This window comes from Gallus gallus, chromosome 19, assembly GCF_016699485.2.
Source record: "Gallus gallus isolate bGalGal1 chromosome 19, bGalGal1.mat.broiler.GRCg7b, whole genome shotgun sequence".
NCBI lineage: Eukaryota > Metazoa > Chordata > Aves > Galliformes > Phasianidae > Gallus > Gallus gallus.
In genome coordinates, this window is record NC_052550.1 from 7,988,512 (window position 1) to 8,009,325 (window position 20,814).

Consider the following 20,814-nt stretch of genomic DNA (forward strand, 5'->3'; position numbering starts at 1 on the left):
CAACTTCCTCATGTTTTATGGTCTTTGTTGCTCCCATTAATCATATACAATATCTTTTCTTTCATTTTTATTCTCCATTTTTTCATCATTTAAAAGTTTAAATGTCTGTAATATAAACTGTCTTGATATTGGAGCCCTTGCATTCATCCAAAAGGCCAATTTTCAGGCTTGGTGTGTATTATCTGAGGTGTCTTCTGAGAGCAACAATGGCTCCTTCAATCTTAATGCAATTTCTGAAGTCTACAGTTTCAGTTTGTCACACTGACTCGAGCACAGAGGTATGTGAAAGGCACTGCATGTGATAGAAGAGTTCAACCACTGCATCCCAGAACTCTTCACTGAAGATTGCTGAGGTGGTATTGCCTCAAATAGGAAAAAACTGTAGCAGAAGGGATATTGAAGTTTATACAAGAAGACAAATAAAGATTCTTCTATAAACAGGTATATAATCTTTGCCCTCAAGTTCTGGTGCAGGTCTCCCACTTTCATGTCATCAGTTCAGTCAAGTTGCTTTGCCAAACTAAGCCTGGGGATGGAGCAGGTGGATCACACCTTGGCAGGATCATTTCTTAGATAATCTGTGAGGCTACGGCAGAAATACTGCCCTAAAATAAGAAAACCAGAGTCGTGCTGAATTACACTCAGAATGAATAATTGAAGTGCTGTAAAATAACTCCTAAGCTTTCAAAGCTGATGCTTGTTTTTATTGTAAAGATTTATTACAGTGTTTTCAGTTAGAATTTTTTAACTTTTTGATTTTATTTTTTTTTTTTAATCCATTGCTTGGTTACTGATGGCTTTTGACCATCCACTTGCAGTACTCACGAAGCAGGCTAAGAAAAGATGTGTGTCAAAGATAACTTTATACTTTTTAGGCTCATAGCTGACAATCCGAATAGCTGCAAAAGATTTCTTTTTTAAATAGTATGATCAGATCCTAAATGTGCTCTGGTTATGGCAGTAATTTTCCTGGTTTCTGGGGAATTAGAAATAATCCACATGTAAGATGATCCAACAGCTTACTGCTGACCAAGGACCCTCTTCCTCCTTGTGATTGTTTTCCTGCTGCTCTAAATTTTGTGTGATTCAGATCTCTAGAACAATGGAAAGGGATTTCTTTTTTTTTCCTCTTTTCTGGTTAGTTGTCTTCTGGCCTTGTGAACTGAGTTGGCTCATCAAGAGGTCAGAGAAGTGTCAGAGGTGACTCAAGGGAAGAGATCATGTAGTGTACTCATGGATGTGAGCGTGGTCACCCGTTTTACAGCTGGAGCTCAGCCTTAGAGATGGAACAATGTTCCTGTGCTTTTTTTTAACATGCCTTTTTCAAAGGTTGACCTTTAATATGAGTATATGTGAAGATACTCATTTGGAAGGTGTGATAGTTTTATGAAGTACAGTCTGTAATAAAGTTGTTAGAAACCATAGCACTGTAATCTCAGTCTGTATCTTAAGTGGAGAGTTACTCAGGTGGATATTCTGGGTGAGTGGGAATTTGAGTGAAGTGATATGAAAGAAATGAGGTGTTCTGACTTCAGACTGTGGAAATCCACTTACACGAAGGAGTGAGAATCCCAGGACTAGTTTAAAGGAGCAATGAAGTTTGAGCTGTTGAATAAATAGGTCTCCACTCTCCAGTGTGTCTTGCTTTCCAGAATGAGTGCCTCGTTGTATTCAGAGTCTGAAACTTCATAGCATTTTCAATCTATAAGCCAAATAATTTTGCTTGGGGAGCAGGGAAAAGGAACTGGCTAACAGAGTTTTCATGTAATCCTGCTGGAAAATAGCAACAGGAGCCGTTTTGGCTACAAAGCTGTCCAAACAACTGCTGCTTTCTGTGAGAAGTGAGGATGAGATGCCCTCAATTGTTCTTCATTGAGCATTTCTGTAGTATCTTCTCCCCAGCGTAGTGCCACAATAAATATCAAATAGATGTAGGCAGACTATGAATACAAGCTTGGGAGGTACGTTCTGGAAATCAGTATTGCAAGAGACTTGCAATTATGAAGTGCCCTCTGGCACTTGCTTTTTACATAGAGCAGATAGGCTTTCTGTTTGCATCTGATAGAGGATAGAATCTGCAGCGACAGTCTGCAGCAGATTATTGGGAATAATGCATTAAAAAATTATATACTGTACTGGTAGATGAGTGCTTTCCTTGTGAATTTCACACCCCGAGAGCAGTGCAGTTTAATATTTTATTGCACTGTTAGTTTAAACACCCTGAGCATACAGCATCAGGAAAATAAACTAAAAATCTATTACTGTTTCTCACTTTTGAGCTCTGACTTGTGTTAGTGCTGCAAGCTGAACTGTGGTATCTAGTTAACACATTCTCTCATTTCTGTTGTAATTAACAAGTCTTTTTCCTCCCATATTTTTTCCTACCTATTAAGTAGTAATTACATTGGAAATGATTTTATGCAGTCAAGGAGTGACTGCCCCCAGTTTGTGAATGATAAAGTCCAAATAATAAATAACAGTTAAACTCAGAATTCTTTTTTCCTTGAGAATTTTAAAGGAAGGAAAGAGAAAGCAGGATGGGAAGAAGCAGTTAATTAGTAAGGAGCAATATACATAAAAAAAACATAAGAGGGTGCACCTTGCACAGGTTACATTGCCATTAATGTTCTATACCATTGCAGCCTGCAGAGTCGCTTATGAAATCATGTCTTAGAAAACCACGATTAGTTTCCAAATAGGGAAGATCATTTGTGAGAAGCCTCTGCTCTTCTGTCTAAGGAACCCTATCTTATCTCTCGTTTGTTATCAAAATGTTATCTACTTAGTTAACTGTGGTATGTTGTTTAAAACTTTTCTTTTGTTAAAGTCATTGCATAACTTCTGAAAGTAATTCTTTATTGCCATGACTACAGAAAGTTCTGCCACTGTGCATCTTCGTGTTTTAACGTTTACTTTGTTCTTTGACTTAGATGTGGGATTGCACAGATCTGTCAGGATGTGGTCCACTCCCAAAGGAGAGGTTTCAGATGTCTCTGAGAATCAAAGCTGATGTGGTTCCCTGTTCGAAATTGTTCCTTAATTTTTTTTCTACAGTCACCAATTCAGAGCTGAGCACTGTGCATACATTGCATGGTTGTTGCTGAGAAATTATCCGAGTCCTTTTGCATGCCATGATTTGCTGTCTAATGAGGGAAAAATGACCTAACTTTTTTTTTTGGGTCGGTTCTCCCTCATGGCCCCGCGCCTCACTGCTGCTGAGCCACACTCATCACTTCCTCCTCCTCGGGCTGGGGAAAAGAGGTCAGGGCTGACTGAGCATGGTTTGGGGCTGGTGAAGAAGAGAACAGCAATACAAGATGCTGACCTCATTAATGAGCCGTTCATATTTTCTGTTTGATTCCGAACCAGGATCTAAGCAGTTCCTTTATATACAGATTTTCCTGGAGAGCTTTCTATGCATGAAGGATTGTTTTTTCATTGGGAAGTGTAGCGGTAGCCCAGGGTGGATGTATGAGCAATTCTTGTAACACGGAAAGCTGTTGTCTTGGTTAATTTTAAAACCGCAGGAAACAAAACCGTTTTGAACCAGGTTGGTTAGAAACAGCTGTAACAGAGCTCAAAGCCTCTAAATTGTGTTGTAGTAAAACAAGTTGCTATGTTTTGGAAAAAGATTTTATGTATTTGAAAAAAAAAAAAACCTACCTTCTTTAATTGTAGAAGTAACATATTAATCGTGTTATCCTAGAGTCTTTGGCGTGCAAAACATTTCATTTTTCATTACTGTTGTCGCCGTTCACATATTCCATTATTTAAAGAGGTTATTGAAAAATTGATGGTATGTTGGTACCAGAGAGACATCCTGTAGGCTGCAGTGTTGATTTATGGCACATGGAACACAGTTCAGTGCTTCAGTTTCCTGCTGGTGAGCGGCACTTTGTCATTGTCCCTAAAGAAAAATCATACCAGTGAAATCCCCTGTGTTTCCCCCAGGTTGAGTGATGCATACTTTTCCTTCAAATATGATTATGAATTATTCACCTTTTATTGTGCTGGAGTGTGCACATGGTGATCAGAATCTTGTTCTTAATACAGAGTTTTTCACCATGTTCAGGGTTTAGTTTAATTATGTAGTTGAGTTGCACAGCAGCTTTTATCTGTTGTTTTTTTTTTTCTCCCCCTCCCATGCTTGCCAGCCTGCCTGGCCAAGCACAGCTTTTGCCCCATGTTTCCTCTCTCAGCACGTGAGACTTAGTCCTGAACATTTGTTTTTCCTCTAATGATTGTATAAAATCATGCTTGGGGCAGTAAGCGTGGTACTTCTAAACTTAAAAAGGCACATTTTCTGCACCAATTCTTGGAAATCATAGACACCTATGAGGTTTTATTCTTCAAGCTGATTTTCTTTTGTAATGATAACGTATCAGACTTAACTGAAAAATCTCCTAAAATAGATCACACGGTAGTGATATAGATTTACTATTGAGGACAGTTTTCTCCTGGGAGATGTGTAGAGGAAAGACTCCATCATACAGAGCAGCTAATAAGAAAACTCAAAGCCTGCGTGATCTTTCATCATAACTCAGGGAAGGAATGCAAAATGTCAGAAAATGTGTGAGATTTGGGTCGAAGTCCCTTCACAGCTTCCTGGGTTCTGCCTCCAGCCTGCTGGGGTTTTTCTGCTGAAATGGGGCTCTTCATGGAGAAGAGATTAACCTACTCAGTATTGATCAACTTCAGCAGTTTTAATTTTGGAATCAAGGCTGTCAGGGCAAGCTTGAATTTGTGAAGTCACTTTCCTTCTAACTCCTTTTGCTTTAAATAGATGCACTCCGATTTGCGTTTCGCTGTAATAGGTGGGAAGGGTTAGTGGGAAAATTCACATTAGAAAATCTTTATCGGCTGAAAAGGAGAGGTTCTGAAAAAGGTGTGTAACGTGTTTTCCTTTAGAAGTTGTACTCATCTGAGTATACATTCCAATCTCATTCCTTTGCAGTGTCTACTTTGATTTCAGGACTTCTCTAAGCTGTTTCCACATTAAAGTTCCTCTCTGTAGTGCCTAGGCTTCGTGTTCCTTAAAACAAAGAAATTAAAGTTTCTAAACATATTATGTTCCCTGGTTTAATTTTTGGGTTTAAAGTACAATGCTCTTTTTCCTGGCAGGGGAAAAATGCTTGATAATATTTGTTCATATTTTCTGTTTTACAGTTATGGAGTGTTTCATTACAGAGGTTCTATGACACTTTGAGATAGAAATTGGTCTGGAATTAGTATTCTGTAAAGGAAGGCTGATTAAAAGCAACACTTCTCTTCATTGCTGCTTGTAGCCCCAGAGTGATAGTAAATAGCTGGGGAAATGTGCAGTAGAACGGAGGCACAGCCTCTCTGGAGCAAGAATAGCATCTTTGTGTGGCCTGTTTCCATTAAAATTCTGTATTAAATAAGTTTACTTTTGGCACGTAAAGAAAACAGTACCTCTTCATATGCATTTATATGTGCATTTGGTATTTTTCTCCTGTTACACGTTAACAGTGGTGAATTGATGTCCTATTCTGAAAGCAGATTTTACTTGACAAGTGAAATATTTGGGGCACAGATATTTTATTGCTCTCCTTCAATTTGAAGCTTAAAATACTTCTACTTTTGTGTGTGTGTGTGTGTGAATAGATAAGTTATTATTTTGTATCAGCTTATTCAAAAGAATGAATTTTAAAGACCTCTTTGTATTGTGTTAGCTACGTTCCATAAACATGAAGAGATTTCTGTGAATCAGTCTATTGCTTAACCTTTCATGAAAATCTAATTGAGTGCGAACAACTGCTTGAATAATTCAATGGGCCGCGTTATTCTTGGCTGGTGTAGTCTCCGCCTCGTGCGGTGCAAGTGACTGGGTGTCATGTGGAGTTGAGTTCTTTCTGTTTTGGTGATGGATGTGATTAAGAGTAAAATCATGGTTGAAAAATCACACGGACTGAGAAGAAAAAGGTAAAAAGATGAAGTATGGATTAGCTCTGTCAATGTAGGAGATGACTTGTGGCTCAGAGGCACACACTCTTGATGCCCTTTTGTGAACTTTTAATGTTTTTTGATGATATTCCTAAACATTGGGTTTGATTGTTTTCTCTTCATAGGTGTCTTTTTTTTTTTTTTAATTAAAGGATGTTATGCTTTATAGAGCACTCTATTAGTAATTCTGGAGTACTATTTCTGAATTCATTTGGAATACCTGAATAATGCTCTTCGGAGTTTCTTGGTCAGTTCATCCAAATGTTTTCTTTCTTGTTTCTGGAAGGAAGTTCAGCTCATTCCTTTCACCTAAACCCTTCCAGGCAGATGGCTGTCTCTTGTTCCTTCAGTCCTCTCTTCCCATTTCATTACTCTGTTTCCTTTGTATTCACTTTTAACCTCAAATGGCTTTTTTCTCTTAAACATAGAAGTAGAATGAAACTGCTGTTCCTATGCCACCACGATGACTTGGTAAACTGTTGTTTTCCTCAAACTGAAGGCTTCTAATAGGTTCTGGAGATTCATTGCCATTCAGAGAACTTTTGAATGCATTTTGCCAACTCTATGCATGTCCAGAACATCTTGAGTTCTTGGAGATGTATTTTTAATAGGAGCCTGTAACACCAGCATGTAAGTGATGTTGAAAAAGTGGGGGGAGTCTGGTAAGGGATGGTCTCCAAGTCTCCTTTGAAATGACATGAATTTGAGGCCACTAGTGTTTAAGCAACATATTAAATGCATTCATTTAATGCATTTATTTTGGGATTATCACTAATATGGAAATGGATTAATTCTTTCAAAATAGTAGAAGAACATTTGACCGGGTAATTAACCATCATGCTGAACAGAGAGCTTTGAGAGCAGGAGGAGAGTGGTTTGAAGAAGAAGTTAGAACTGTAGTTAAGCAGTTGATTCAGCAAGCTGTGCCTCGTCCTGAAAGCTTATTAAAGGCAATGCAATGCCTATGGAATTAGATACATTATAAAAACATCTGTGCCTTGGGATCTTCAGAGGATTACTTTTGTGGAAAATATGATGTTCTTTCTCCTAATAGCTTAAATTTGCAGAAGGATCTGTCAGTCTATAGATTAAAATATATATATCTATTTTTTTTGCCACTGGCAGGAAGAGAAGAGGTTGCAGCTGATGCAAATGCAGTATGAGTTGTCTGGTGATGTATAAAGCAGCCTTTGTTGTTTACCTGCAGACAGCCCAAATAGTGGGAAGCATTTTGTAGTAAGATTTAAAAAAAACTGTTTCATTTTGATGCAATTTCTTAATTTCTGGCACTGCAGAGTAACAAGTGCCTTACTGGAGTAAAGCTCAAAAGATGATGCAAATATACCTCATTGTAGCAGTGCCACATCTTTGTGTGTCGCTTACACGTGTTCGTGGATTAAATGCTAACCCTGTTTTCTGCAGGTGATCTCCCATTTAGTCCTAAGCCCTCTAGGTTCAACCAGAGCGGAGCCAAGTGATGGAAGTCCTGTTGCTCAGTTTCAGGGCTGGCTGGAGATGCCTGCTTTCCCTTTCTGAAGTTTTATGCTGACTGTGTGTAGAACTTCTATTTGACCCTTCAAACACATTTCCAGCCCACTGGAGACACACTTTGATTTGAAGCAGTGCTTATTCAAAAAGAAAATTCTAGTAGCAAACACATGAAGAGTTCTGCATGGGAAAAGGCTTTTAGATCAATGTTAGTCCCTTGAGCATCTCTGACTTTTTGCACTAACAGTGGTGCCAATACTGTGATTTTTATTAAGGAAAGCCTAATGGCTGCTTCCTTTTTCTCCTCAGCTACCCTTTGTATCCAAATAAAGAAAATGTTAAGTATCTTTACCGGTTGTAAGCAAACATTTTATCATGAAAATGAATCACATACACGAGATGGAAAAAAAAAGTTTGGGAGAAGTGCTTTTTTGGTGTTTAACGCCAGATTGAAGAGGGTTACTAGAGACTTGTGGAAATTTTGTGCTGCTTAAAATACCTTTTGTTCTGTTGTCATTATGTAAACATATGGGTAACAAGATAGCACGTACTTTTAAAGGTGCTCAATAATATGCACTGCAACTGTAACGGACAGTTATCAAATTAGTTAATAGTTGTTTAATAAAGCCAAAGTTTATCATATCAGGTGCTACTTGGGTCGTGAGGGCTTTGTTATCCTTTTCTGTATTGCTCTTGATCATCCTCTTTTATTTTTAAGTGTTCTGTAGCTTCCCCAAGCAGTTTTGATGGCTGGATTATTTCTGTGTTCCCTTTTTAATCTATTAGCGAGGTACAATTCATCCATGATCTGAACCAGTGCTAAAATATTGCAGGAATAATCTATATAAAGAAATGTAGTAACAGATGCTTGGAGCGGGATGAGCTAAGGAGCTGTAGATCAGAATATGTAACTCATTGTGTTATTGTGTTTTCCATGAGACCCTTCCTCATCACAGGTATTTGCTGCTTTAACAACACACCATCAAGTGCTACTGAATACTGCAAAAAAAAAAAAGTGCATTCCCAAATTACAGTGCAGCGGTGTGAGTGCTGCAAGTTAACTTCTTGGCTTCTTTAAGATGCTGGAAATTACAGTGAACTTGCCTCAGGGTAAAACACATTAAACAAATCTTTGGTCTTGCTTCATGACATGGGAAACCCCTAATGCAATTTTTGGCACCGAATAAAACAAAACAGCAAATGGAAAGGGGCAAAGCTTTTCCTTCATGGACACAGGATGAGAGGATTTAGCACAGGAGCACAACATAATGGCAGGAGATGTTAAGAAAACCTTTTTCTCCATTCCTAAACTTCAAGAGTGCTTCAAAAGCTGCCTTGAAAAGAGAATGCTGACAAAGATGAACGGTAAATCTAAATACTGAGCTCAGAAGTTCTGTGGGTCATAGCTTACAGGTGTCTTTAAGTTGCAGAAAGGAAAACAAGGAAAAAGCTATCAAAGTAAACATCCTTCAGTGCATGGGAAGATGACAGATTCTTTCTAACATGATTTTCTGCTCTCCTGGAGGAAGAGCGTTTGTTAATAAACCATTTGAGAATCCATTTTTAGGGGATTTAATAAAATATACGCAGATTGCCTTCCACTGCAGAAGCTATTATTCCCTTGGGTTGAAAAAGTGACTGACTGTGGGCATTAATGGCTGCTCCTTGTGATTCCTGGCATTATATCTTGCTCCCATTTACACTTTTCCAATCTGAAGTGAAATAAGTTTTTATGAGAATCTTGCCTTTGATTCATAGCTCTTACGAGCCATGTATGTGTTTTATATTTTATTTATTTGTACGCAGTCATGTCCGTAATTCTGGTTGTTTTAGTGCCTGTGGCAATAGCCCAGGTATTGTATATGCTTGTGCATAGTTTTCTGTGTACGGGAAAGTTTTCATATCCTGGAAGTGCCATTAAATGGGAGAGGTAATAACTTTCATCAAAAACTGTAGATTTTCTGTGATGATGATGCTGTTGATTAAACAAGAAACTTGAACCTTGTATGGTCTAATAGATACGTGCCTGGAGGGGCCAACACAAAGGAGAAAAGATATTTTCTTAAGAATTTGGAGGAAGGTTTTCTAGTACCATCTTCTTGGTGATGCACAGAAGTTATGCTGCTTTCAAGTATGGGAGAAATCAAGTGGAGCTGAGGGGTTAAGTAGTTCTGGTAAGGAATCTTGTCCTTTCTGAGGCTTTGATTCACTTAAATTAAGAAATGATTTTTCTGCTAAGAATGCTTTATAAGGCTGTGTTTGTGAAAAATAGCCAGTGATTTCAGTAGCTGAGATGATAGGAGCAGGAGAAGGCTGGGGCAAATGATCCCCAGAACATGAATAGCTTTGTGGATGTAAAGTTCAAGTTCAGTTATACCCAAATGCATCCGGTCTGTAGTATCTCCCCAGCCTCCTTTTGTCAGGCATGGCAAAGAGAAGGCAGAAGTGAATTTAGCACAGCCCATCAAGTGGGTGCCTGGGCAGACATTAGCTTTGCAGAAGGAAGAAAGAAATCTGAAAAGCTGATAATATTACAGTCAGTGGCAGCTCTAATACACCTTAAGTGGATGTACTTAGGTGCATCATTTGTTCAGTTCTCATCTTTACCAGAATTATCTCCACATCATGTCCAAGAACTGAGGACTTAGTGGCAGGCTGTGGATGGCCAGATGCACTGTCATTGCTTGCTCATAATATAAACCTTTCTACAAAAAGAGATTACAGATAGGATGCTGCCAGGAAATGACCAAGCTGGCAGGGAAGTGACAAGAACTTTTAGAAGAGACCCTTTCTTTTGCAGTGACATCTGTATGCATAGGAAATGTTAGGACTGTTCATCATTTGGTCTTTCTGTGCTTGTTTGAGAATGGTGTCCCAACACCAGTGGGTAATCAGGATTTCCTGAATAGGAGCCTGAACAAAGCTAGTCAACATGCTGAAAGCAATGTACGATCTGTCCCCTCTGATCTGACGGTACATCAAAAGGGACTGACCCGAGAACTTAATAGCAGAGAATAAATTCAGTGAAATATGTAAGTGTCCTTGTATTAAGAAATGAATTTTGCAGCCATACAGGATCCTTCATTGTTTTTTATTCTGGAGTGCATCGGAGAGGCAAGTGGGTTAGGAGACAAAGGATCCTGCGGCTCTTGAGCACTGGGCTGGGACTGGTGCTGGTTCCAGATGGAGCACTTTATGCAGCCTGGAGCAAAATAGTGAGCAGGTCTTCGATGAGTGGAGCTGAGGGAAGTACAGACAAATTAGGACCATAACCCGTATTATGGAATCTGTTAATTTAAAATCTTCTATGCCTACAAAGTGTAGCAATTCTACTGCCCAGCAGTTAGGGATGGCACACTGAACGCTGTGATGAGGGAGATCAAGTATCTACCTTCTGTCCACTGAACCAGATCAACTCAGTTTGTGCTAAAGTGTATTGGTTGCACTTCTTTCGTCTGAGGGAAAGTACTGTGCACCATCAAACAAATATATTAGGCAAAGGAATGACTGTTGCTCCCTTCCTTCATAATATTCAGTCTGGAAACTGATGGGAAAAAGGCATGATGGCAGCTAACTGCAAAATTGACCCCTGCTGATCTGGAATAAAATAGTGTAGTTTAGAATCTGATAGCTATAACAAAGCTGATGGGTCCTTGAAGTAGAGGAGGCTGTTGATAAATACCTACATCAATACCAGTACTGCATAGCTGTGGAGCTTGTTTTCATAAATCGAAAATGGTCTGTGCTTTATTTCAGCTCTTCTTAATTTTTTTCTTTTCAGCTGTTGGACAAATTGAAAGATCGCTGGATACACACTGGCTTGTGGAGAAACCTGGAGCTTGTTAAGACAGTCATTGCAGAGCCTCAAGGAGGAGCAAAAAGTGACTTCGATGAACTGCTGAAAATATACTACGATGCAATAAAATTTAAAGGAGAAAAAGGTACTTTCTGCAGACAAAATAGTTATGCTGTCTTTTCAAGTTAAAAAAAAAAAAAGATATTCTTAACAGGTATAAGGTATGGATAAACACTTAAGTTAACTTTATCTTAATAAATTATTGTTATAAATGAGGGAGATTAAGAGCTATTTTCATTGTTGCATGCGGGTAAAGGGACAAACGGAATGATGCACAGTCCTGATAGTGGTATCCAAGAGGCAGTGAACTGTGTAGGAATATGTTTGTGTGTCCAGCAGGGTGCAGACTGGCTTCTCAAAGAATCATTTTTACCATACGTTGCACAGCTCTGATTTCTCATATTACAGCTACTGTAGGATTTCTTTTCAAAATACCTGAATGTTAGTGTAAAGAATAAAGGATGGTAGCATGTCAACAATAACATAGCTTTTGGCATGCAGAACTGAAATTTTTAAATTTGAAACCCTGTAGTAAATGTGTATGGTTCATGCATAATTAAGTACCACTGTCTTATACTATGGAAAATTATTTTGCTACTTGTATTAAAAATCACAATATTATCAATGAAAATACAGTTGATCTCATCTCTCTAACAAAAACACTTTGAATTTTAAATCCCCTCACCTTTTCCAGACAGATGCACAGTGTATTATGCTATATTATGTTGAACTTTTTAAAGATATTGCTGAAACTTTCTTTTGCTGTTCACTTTACCCCTGGGAATGATGCATATCCCTCTTTGGCTTCTTTAAGATGGAGCACTCCTAATAGCTGTGTGCAGAGGAAAAGTTAGTGAAGGCTTGGATTTCTGTGATGAGAATGCCCGAGCAGTTATAACCATAGGCATTCCGTTTCCAAATGTGAAAGACCTTCAGGTAGGATATCAATATCTAATTGAAAGAGTCATGTGTTATTTTTAATATCCTGTTTGAAATACAAAATATGCACAACATTTGTTGGAAATGTTTACCCTTGGACTCCTGTCAGTCTTATTTGAATTCTTTATTACTTTCTACACAGTTAAGAGGAGGAACAGCTCAGCATGTTTTGTTGACTCATTTCTATAATGCTAAATACAAGTGTATCATGCTAGGTAAAAATACCATCAATTTGTTTGACATTGCTTGTGAAGGCTTTTACATTGTTAAAATGCTCTATTTTGCCTAAAAGTTGTGTTCTGGTGTGTCTCCAATTAAAGAAATTTGAGACTATTTGTATTATTCAGCAGGTGGCTGAAGTAACATCCTGTTGCTTTTGCGTTGCGGTGTAATTGCCCACATCAACACTTCCTTTCTTTTGACTTCAACAGAGCTCATCTTGTAGTTAGATGATGTTCCATAAGAGCAGGCAGTTTCTAGCTGAGGCCAGGCATTTATTAAGGAAAAGAAAGCCAATGAATATGGAAAAGTATTTTTCTACACTTTCTTTCTACTTAGTGAAAGAAATGTATATTATTAACTTGTATGGAAGATCACTAAAAATAAGCTAAGGGCATGATGCTCCACTGCTGGCACTTTTCTTCTCAGTATGAGGGCCACTGTTTTATCTTTTTGTGTACCTTTTTAGAGCATTTTTAGACTTCTTTGTGAAACTAAGAAACAAGTATCACAGAACAAATATAAGAAACAGCTGGATTCTTGTTATTAATAATGCCAAATCAAACAAGAAAACCATAGGTCTGCACTTGAAAGCTCAAGCTGCCTCAGCTTTGGTTTTAGAGATGTGTTCTGAGCTTAAGTGAACAGCCAAAGACTTCTTTGTTGTCTACAGCTTGTGCCTAGTTAAAGCCTTGGTAGGAAAAACCCACATCCTATGAGGACTAGTAGGGTTATGTTAGCAGTGGCTGCCTGGTGCGGTGTTCTCTCAATGTTTGCATAACTTTCTTGAGGCGCTTATTCAGCCATAACATTTTTCTTCTACTAAAACATAATACCCTGTCCTTTAGTATAAAAACATGTGCATTCAAAGAAAATTCATCACAGTTTCTAGAGTTAGAAATGCTTTGTTTTAGAAGTGTTCTCTGAAATGATATTTTGGAAACACTTGGTCTGTAGTAGAGCTGGAACTGTTACACTTTGCTATAAATGATTTCCAGAATGTCAATATTTTTGTATTCTAAATTATACAAAATTGAATTGAAAAGCATGTGTCAACAGTGAATTATGCTCACAAGGGATTATGTTCTTTAAGGTTAAAAATACTGCTTTTGATTTTCTTTTGGATATGACCAAATATGTATTATCATAGAAATTTGGGCAGTGCACCTCATTACTGCTAACAGTTCCAAAATACAAATGTTAGGTTTATGTTTTTTTTTTAATCAGACTGAAGGAAACCTCTAAATTTTTAAGTAAGGATAGAAACAGTAGCTGCCAAATTGCGCACAGCTAAAGGTTTGTATGCGTATATTTAGATACAGTAATGCACAAAGCACTGCACTGATCAATTCTAAATGAGAGAAGGGCATGCGCCGGTCTCTTAGCATCAGATCTGAGGAGCTGGCTGGTGTGTGGTAGTGCTGCTAGAATAGTGCTATGGGAAATTGTTCTTACTCTGAATGTGTCTTTTGCTCAACAGCTTGGATCCAAAGTGGTATCCAAGTAGCGGTACTTCCCTGCAAGTTGAATAATGCTCTGTTTGGTCCAAGGCTTTCGTTTAGTGGATACCTCAAGAAGTTCTGGATTAGTGCGTGCTTCTTTTACCACTTAAGCTCATGTAGCCAGCTGGATAAGGAAGGCTACACAGAAAGCATACTGAAGCTGTAGTGCTGCTTCCCAAAATGGAGTGAAACAAATGTATTAAAAATGGCATAGAAAAGTGTGTGCTACATCATTAAAAAAAACAAACAAGCAACAACAGCTAGATTTTATGTAAAACCAGTGTGATATCTGATTGCCAGGGGCTAAATGATACAGTAAGATGTACTGAAGAAGCTGATAAGATTATTAATAATGATATCCCTTTATAAATAGAAAATGCAAGTGGTTAACAGTTCCCTAGGAAAATTCATGAGATACTTCTGGAATTGGTGTAAATAACAAAAAAGTGCTTTCTGTACATAAAACCACACTTGCTTCTCTACTTTTTGGGTTAGTAAAAGTCCTCTTAAGACTCAGTTCTATGTCCCCTTACTTCTGCACATAGCTCTTACTTGTGTGAGTAATCCCTTTAATACTACTGGACTATGCACAGTCATAAGAGTTTATTGAATTGTGCCTTTGGAGACCGATATTTTATGTTGGCAGCTTGATGTTGGCTCATCTCCACTAATATTACTTGTCTGTGATCAACCTGCTTTCTAAATATATTTTATGGTTTGTAACTTGATGCTAATTCCAGTGAATGGTAATATTAGAGAACATAAATAATGTGGCAGAAAAAGATGCGTAATCCCACATACATGTTATCTGATGCTAACATACTACTCATTAATTCCTGTTATATATTTTGAATTGTAGCATTTTGGATCCAGACATCATTCCTGGACAAGAAACTCATCACCAAATATGATGTAAAATATCCAATATTATGTTCTCCATATGTGTGTTGTAAATATATGCTACAACTTCAGGTGTTAAAAGGGGAGCGTTTGGTCTCCTTCAGTAACTGTATGCTTTTGTATGTTGCATTATTTTGTGTAGAGCCTTTAAGGAATGTAATTTTGTTTCTTTTCCAGTTGCTCCACTTAAGAATTTTAAGCACGTGATATCTTACATTCACTCGCTGTCACAAAGAGAAGAGTCTAAAACTCTTTGTCAGTGTTAGGAAGGAAGCAATGATTAGGGTTCATAAGTGTACTTAATAATAACAATACTGTGTTAAGAAAGAGAGGCCAAACCCATAATTTTGTATGATTGAAAATGGTTTCATATTGCTGAAGAATCAGGTTGCTAAAGCAAAATATATAAAAGAAATGTTGAAGTATTGCTTAAAGCTACGGTGCTCTCAATGGTAGGGTTTGGCTCTTGTGAAGCAGGAAAATGTATTTCAGAGCCAAAAATGACTTCTTTGGCTGTGACCAGGATTTCCTCTGCCCACCTCTGGGACCTGAAACTAGAGGTAGGAAAATCTGATTTTGGAGCCAAGTGTGACTTGTTTAGTTCAAGTCATAATTTACTGCTTTTACCCTGGGGACCTGAAAATAAAGGAACTTGCTATGAAATGTTGATTATGGGCGGCTCTGAAGTGCAAGCATTAAGCTAACTTTCCCAGAGAGCATTTCTTCACTTCCACCTTTCCAGATGCTTTTGATGGTAGTACAGTAGAGTGTACATTATCATGTAACAGCAAAGAGAACTTAGCAAAATAGAGAGGAAAACACAGTCAAACATCAATAGATGTGCAAAAAAAATGAACTTGATAAGGCTGGACTTCCTGTGCAATGATGACTCAAGAACTGTAGCTGCATTTGTTGTTAATGAGAAGTATTTCCCATCACTGCCATACTGTGATTATGAACTACGATAGCACACTTTTTCTTTACTGTTTCCAGCCACATATTTTGTAGAATGTGAAGGAACACAATTTCAATTACAGTTTTCTTGGTTACGTGCAACTTCAAGCAGCTGTCAGGGCTAACGTTTCTCTTCTGGAGGGATCAAAAAATTGACACTTTTGTTTCAAATGTTTCTGAGAAACTTTGCCTCATCTTTCCTGTCAAATTTGACGTCATAAAAGCCTAAAATGTGTGTGATATCATTTTTGGATGACCTGACATCAATGTGATTTAAATGACTGTAGAAAGTGATGGGTTTTTTTGGTGTGATTATCTGTCTTAATGGTTTTCTGAACCTGAGCTATGTTTACTTTCTCCTTCACTCCGTTACTGGGGGGAAAAAAAATATAAAGTAAGGAGCAGAGATAAATGAATGAAACTTTCATAGGAAAGCCATACATTGTAGTATTTTATTTATTGAATGTCCTCTAAGAGGAACATACAGAGAGGGGTAAAAGTGCAATGTATGTACATTCTTGTATGTGTACACTTGCATTTCTTTCTTCCATGCCACACTTCATATTCAATTTTCTTTTATGCTTTAATTGTAAAGTAGCTTCTTAAAAAGATAAATATGTTAGAAAGAAATGGAGCATTGGAATGTGCAATTTTATGTAGTAAGCCTTTAGGAGTTATATCTATACACTTGCTGGGGCAATGTATTTCTAGATTTTGTAAAAGAATTCAGCCAACACTAGTCCTGTCTTGCAGCACTACACTGAAAATATTTCAGTCAGGAGTGAGGCAGCGTGCTGAGTCGCACCTTCACAAGGTGGCTGGCTCTGGATACTGTGCACCTCCATCACTTTTCTTCTTCTCCCCAAGGGAAAAGGTCAGGATATAGAGCTACTTCTATTACCAAGTATGTATGTGGAAGTGTATATTGAAATAAGTTTTTTACTTGAGATTATTTTTATCTCCCATTTCAACAAAATTTTAGTAGAGGTGAGGTCTTGTTTTGCCTTGCTGTAACACTTCACAGGCAATGCAGTAAATAGGTGATGGTGTGGCAGCTGTTTACATCAGCAGGAAGATATCACAGAAGCCTTTCACTTCCCACCTTTCCTGAAACAAGAATGGTTGTAGACAGTCAAAGCCATCCGCCCTTTTCTTAAGTGGAGGCTCCTTTTGTGGGAGCAGCTGCAAAATCCTGTGGAATAGAGCATTCCTGTGGCTATGCAAGGGAACGTTTCAGTTCAGCTTTACTTGTAAGGCTGCTGGATGGCATTTTTCTTCTGCTGGTGCAAGGCTAATGTCAATATGTTGCCATAGATTACAGAAATCATCTCTGAATATATCTGGAAGTTAAGCCTTTGGATAAATAATACCGCAAATCAAAACTTTTTACCTTTAATAGTTTACTTTTATGATCCATAAAAAATTCCAAAGTGATTTTCTTGTGTTTATCTTATCCTTAGCAAGTAGCGTTGACCTTTAAGTTTTTACTTCACTGTCAAAGTATGTTGAAAGCTTTAAAAGTGAAGCTATCACCTTGGGGATTTGTAAGGATGACTGACACTTACCACTTCACCTCTGCCGCAGCGGCACTGAGCGTACACAGCAACGTTGTACCTCAGGGGAAGCTGCTTGATTTTTTTCACTTCTGCTTCAGTGGAAATGGATTGAATTTTCTCTTCAGAGCAGAGTTTTGGTTGCATTAGATTTTAATCAAGTCACTTGTTCACAGTCCCTCCAAGCCTACAAGACTGAGATGAGTAGATGGGCCTGGGGTGAATGTGCTACAAGGTTTGTCAAACCGTAAAATTCCAGGATCTCGGAGATGCCACATGGTGTAGTTGACAATACTCAAAGTGTTCAGGGGTTGCAGCATTACATAAGCTTCCCATCTCTTTAACACTGGGATTAAGAGCGAGAATACTTGGGAAGCATTTAGTCATAAAATACCTTGTAAGCACATAACGCAGGAAATACAGCTTTGCATAAAGTGGTACTGCTGCTTTTCTTCCCTGAAGGTAGTGTTGGCCAGTTAGTAGACTCTGATATGCCATAGTGTGGCTTTGCTGCTCAGAACTGTTGATTTGAATTGGAAGCCTCTGGAGGGGCACATGTGATTCACCCGGTAAAGCGACTTGTACAGGGTGGAGCTGCAGCACTGAGCACTGTCTCTCCAGCCCTATCAACCTTTTCACAGTATTTGGTATTACTTTGCTCACAGCTTTGTTTTCTTTTTTCTTTTTTTTATTATAAATGTATTGTGTGTGAAAGCAGAATAGTGTGTTATTTATGTATCTGATGGCAATGTTTAGATACATGAATTGGTTAGAATGGCCTTAAGAAGTAATTGTAATACACAGACTCTAGTTTAATGAACTTCAGGTGATAAGCATTCGCTTATTTCATACTGTTATATTTGTTAACGCTGTTTGTACTTGGAATGCCTGGAGCATTTGAAGGTAATATCCTACCATAATATCTTTCTCCTGTGGGCTAATAAGTTGAGGTGTTGTGTTTAGATAGGTGAATCTTGTGCCTCACCCATGTCTGTATATATACCTTATGTAGTCTTAAATCTCACAGATGTTGCTATTACTTTTAGAGCAAGGAGGAAAAAGTTAAATGCTGTACCATTTAATGCTTCTTCCATTTAGGAGTTCTCACATGTAAAAGAAAAAAAAAGGGTTTTCATGTCTTTTACTTTCCTGCACTTGCAGACTTTTATGACTACTTGGCATTTGTCAGGAGGAAAGTAGATGGCAAGCATATTCTTGAAGAATACTGATTATTGCTATTTCAGGTGGGGGAGAGATACATGAGGTTTTTAAGAGGGTAGATTTGCTTAAAAACCATTTTTATGTCTTTTTAGGGGACAAGGGGTGAAAGCAGGGAGTGAGGTGACCACCTGATTTTTTTTGTTGGCTTTCGGGAGGTGGGAATTAGATGTTAAACATAAATGCATGTTGTAAAGTTCACTGCATGATATAGACAGTAGTCTTCATTTCCATTACTGTTTGTCCTCTCCTAAACCTAGATAAAGAAGTTACTGAAATGCCAGAAAATATTCGTATCCATTTTCTGTTTTTCATTTCCATCAAGGAGAATGCTGAGAAGTTGGGGGCATGAGTTTCCACGTGTGTCTTTGTGTCCCTGCCTACGTGTGTATATTGAGACAGCTCTGAGGTTATCTGCATTTGTCCTTCCAGCAGTTGACTCCTTAGCCTAGCAAAGCACTGCTGGGTGTTGATCTAAGGGCAGACCTTGGTAAGGAGGAGAATTCTGTTTACAGAAATGAAAGAACTCAATTGTAAGGAAAGAAAAGCTTTCTCTTCTAGTTTTGTGGGGGTTTTTTCTAACCACTGTTTTTTTTTCTATATAAACAATCAGCTCATAGTAGATAGCTATTTTTATATCTTGCTGTTAGATACAGCCACGTTATGTTAATTTTGAATACATATGGTTCTGCCTGGCATACTGCTGAAGGGCTGCAGGCTTCTGCATGTGCATGTTATTTTGGGGGTCAGAAATGATCTCTGCTCTTCTGCGTTTCATGTCATAGACTGACAAATACAGTCCATAGTAACTACAGCATAAACCCACTTTGTTACTTGTTTACGTATCACTTGAATTAATGTGGATTTCTTCAGTTGAAGTACTGTTGTTTATCCTCTTTTCCTGAGCTGTCAACATTTAAAATCTAGCATAATGAGCATCACAGAATGTTAAGTGTTGGGGAAAAAAAAAAAAAAGCAAACTCATTTTACAAAGTTGGATTGAAAAAAAAAAAAACATTCAAAAATTCTTCGGAGTCGTAGTAAAATTTGCCTCAAAAGATTTTTTCCAAGTCATGAATAGGAAAGTTTGTTCATGGCATTTACTTTTTGTTGCTATTTCTCAGTTGATATTCCATAGTGAAAGATGTCGAACTAATTAAGCATTAAAAGAACGAGCGGTTAGCAGGTATAATGCTGTTAGACTTCAGTAAATGTGAATGTGACCGTGACCTCCCAGATAGATCAAAGCCTAATCTGTCTGACAGCTACAAGATGGCAGAGCTTGCCATGGGCCTTCTGCTGCTGCCTGCTGAAGCTATTTGTCTGTAAAGCATGCCTGATAGCTAAGAGTATATTTTTAAGGATGAACAGGTAAAAGTAAAAGGCTGTCTTTTGACATTTTAACTAATCCCTTCTAGCCTGTGGTTTACTGCACATTTAGGATATTTGCTAGCAGGAGAGACTGGCTTTTTCACATATGCAACATGTCATTTTGAATCGGGCGTTGATTTGATGTTTGATAATGTAAGAGTTATACAATGAAATAGATTCTGATTGCATTAAAATGACATGCCCTGGCCTTTTACCTTTCGTAGACTTATAATGAAAACTGAACTCTCAGCAACGTAAGTTGTCATCTCATGCTGAGACATGATCATCAAAGTGAGAAAACCCAATGTTTATTTTCTGTTAACCCTTTATTAATGAAGATAGAAAAGACATTTTAGCCATTTAGCCTGAGGCAATACTGATTTATTATTTTTTATAATTTGAAAAACAAAATGCCATTATTGATGACCATTACAAGTTCTACGTATTTGCATAATGCTAATGTGTACTGGGTCATAGTAACAGGGTATTTTATTTATGGGATAATACATTGTAAAGGAGATGATCTGACTGCTCTGCCTTCTCCTGTTACCATTTGCCACTGGTTGGGCTTTAAAGACTTCAGTGAAAATCTCCAACCTCATTTCAAATGTTGAGGAGTACCCTGTTGTTCCTTCCAGTAGCACTTACATATATGGAAATGCTCACTTATGCTTTGGTCCCTTCTTAAAGAACAGTATTAATGCTCCTAAGCTGCTCAGAAGAAATCGTCTTCTGTTCTGAAAATTACAATTGAGACCTCATATGCCAGTCAATAAATTCAGGGTGACTGGAACAAATATGAAATCTGTGAAATCAAACTGAATTTATTTTCTGGCTGTAAAGATTGAAT

At 37.9% G+C, this 20,814-nt stretch overlaps 1 protein-coding gene across 7 annotated transcripts in view; it reads left to right on the plus strand.

Moving 5' to 3' along the window:
* Positions 1-20,814, plus strand: part of BRIP1 (BRCA1 interacting protein C-terminal helicase 1) — a 117,741-nt gene that overhangs the window by 20,889 nt on the left and 76,038 nt on the right. For all 7 annotated transcript variants that reach the window (XM_040650090.2, XM_040650091.2, XM_040650089.2 and 4 more), the window contains exons 15-16: positions 11,234-11,393; positions 12,123-12,244. In XM_040650090.2, coding sequence (XP_040506024.1) covers positions 11,234-11,393; positions 12,123-12,244 — 282 coding nt within the window. The remainder of the gene's footprint in view (positions 1-11,233; positions 11,394-12,122; positions 12,245-20,814) is intronic.